The sequence below is a fragment of the Bison bison genome, unplaced genomic scaffold, assembly GCF_000754665.1.
Source record: "Bison bison bison isolate TAMUID 2011002044 unplaced genomic scaffold, Bison_UMD1.0 scf7180017864498, whole genome shotgun sequence".
Classification (NCBI taxonomy): Eukaryota; Metazoa; Chordata; class Mammalia; order Artiodactyla; family Bovidae; genus Bison; species Bison bison.
In genome coordinates this window covers 3,141,853-3,142,957 of record NW_011495057.1, presented here as the reverse complement: position 1 = coordinate 3,142,957, position 1,105 = coordinate 3,141,853, and the positions used below count along the sequence as shown (strand labels likewise).

At 49.0% G+C, this 1,105-nt stretch overlaps 1 protein-coding gene across 1 annotated transcript in view; it reads left to right on the top strand.

Moving 5' to 3' along the window:
• ANKRD29 (ankyrin repeat domain 29) overlaps positions 1 to 1,105 on the top strand; it is a 48,162-nt gene that overhangs the window by 12,626 nt on the left and 34,431 nt on the right. The window contains exon 3 of the mRNA XM_010828988.1: positions 1,028 to 1,105. Coding sequence (XP_010827290.1) covers positions 1,028 to 1,105 — 78 coding nt within the window. The remainder of the gene's footprint in view (positions 1 to 1,027) is intronic.

Genomic DNA, 1,105 nt, shown 5'->3' with positions numbered 1-1,105 from the left:
AAAGCCAGGCCTGAAAGCCAGAGCTGTCTGGTTCTGCCTGTCCTTCCGCCCCCACCATGGACTTTTCTTTGCAAATCTAAATCAATGCATTTTAGAGAAGGAGGTGGTGCTTCAGTCAGCTCTGCCACTCTGATTCTGGAGAACTGTTCTCCACCTCTGTTCCTTCCATAGTCATAGTTTCGGGGTTAACTTAGCAACTTTAAAACGACCCCACACTGGAGTGAAGGATCCACCTGAGGTCGCATAGCAACATTTCCTGCCCAGAGTTCTTTGTTCTCAACAGAAACCCCTGGCAAGTTCCAGCTGAATCAAAGAACCTTTGGTAGAGGGAGAGTGAGGCGTTTACCCAGGCGGCTGGAATTGAGTAGAAAGCATTGACTACACAGAAAGTTAGTTTGTCGCTCACTCAGTCATGTCCATCTCTTTGCAGCTCCATGGACTGTAGCCTGCCAGGCTCCTCTGTCCATGGGATTCTCTAGGCAAGAATACTGGAGTGGATAGCCCTTCCCTTTTCCAGGGGATCTTCCTGACCCAGGGATTGAACCCAGGTCTCCCACATTGCAGGAGGATTCTTTACCATCTGAGCCACAGAAAAGATGCTGGTAAACTCAGAATTGGGAGCAATTTCCCTCCGCTTAGAGATAAGAGACATTTAGGAACGTGGCAGGGAAGAAATAGCAGTTAAGCAGAACCTTGGCCTTGAAGGATGGGGGAAAATTCTTTCAAGCAAAAAGGAAACTGTGAACAAAGACACAGAGGCAGGAAAGCGAGGACATTGGTGGGAAATGGAGTATATTAATAGTGCTGTGTAATCAACAACCCTGCTCTCTGCCGCAGCCCCAGGGCTCGGGTTACCCGCATCCCATAGCCAAGTATACAACAATGACCCGCTGCGGGAGGCGCACTCTTTCCAATGATCAGACACATCTGGAAACTCTCCATTTTGAATGGCAGCACCTGTTTACGTAGCAGTGGTCACGTTAATGAAGGTCAATTTTAAAGATTCTGTTTCATTTTGCTTCTGCAGAAGGAAACCCCGCTTGCCAATGCGGCATTCTGGGCGGCGAGGAGAGGCAACCTGACTCTGCTCCGCCTGCTACTGAAC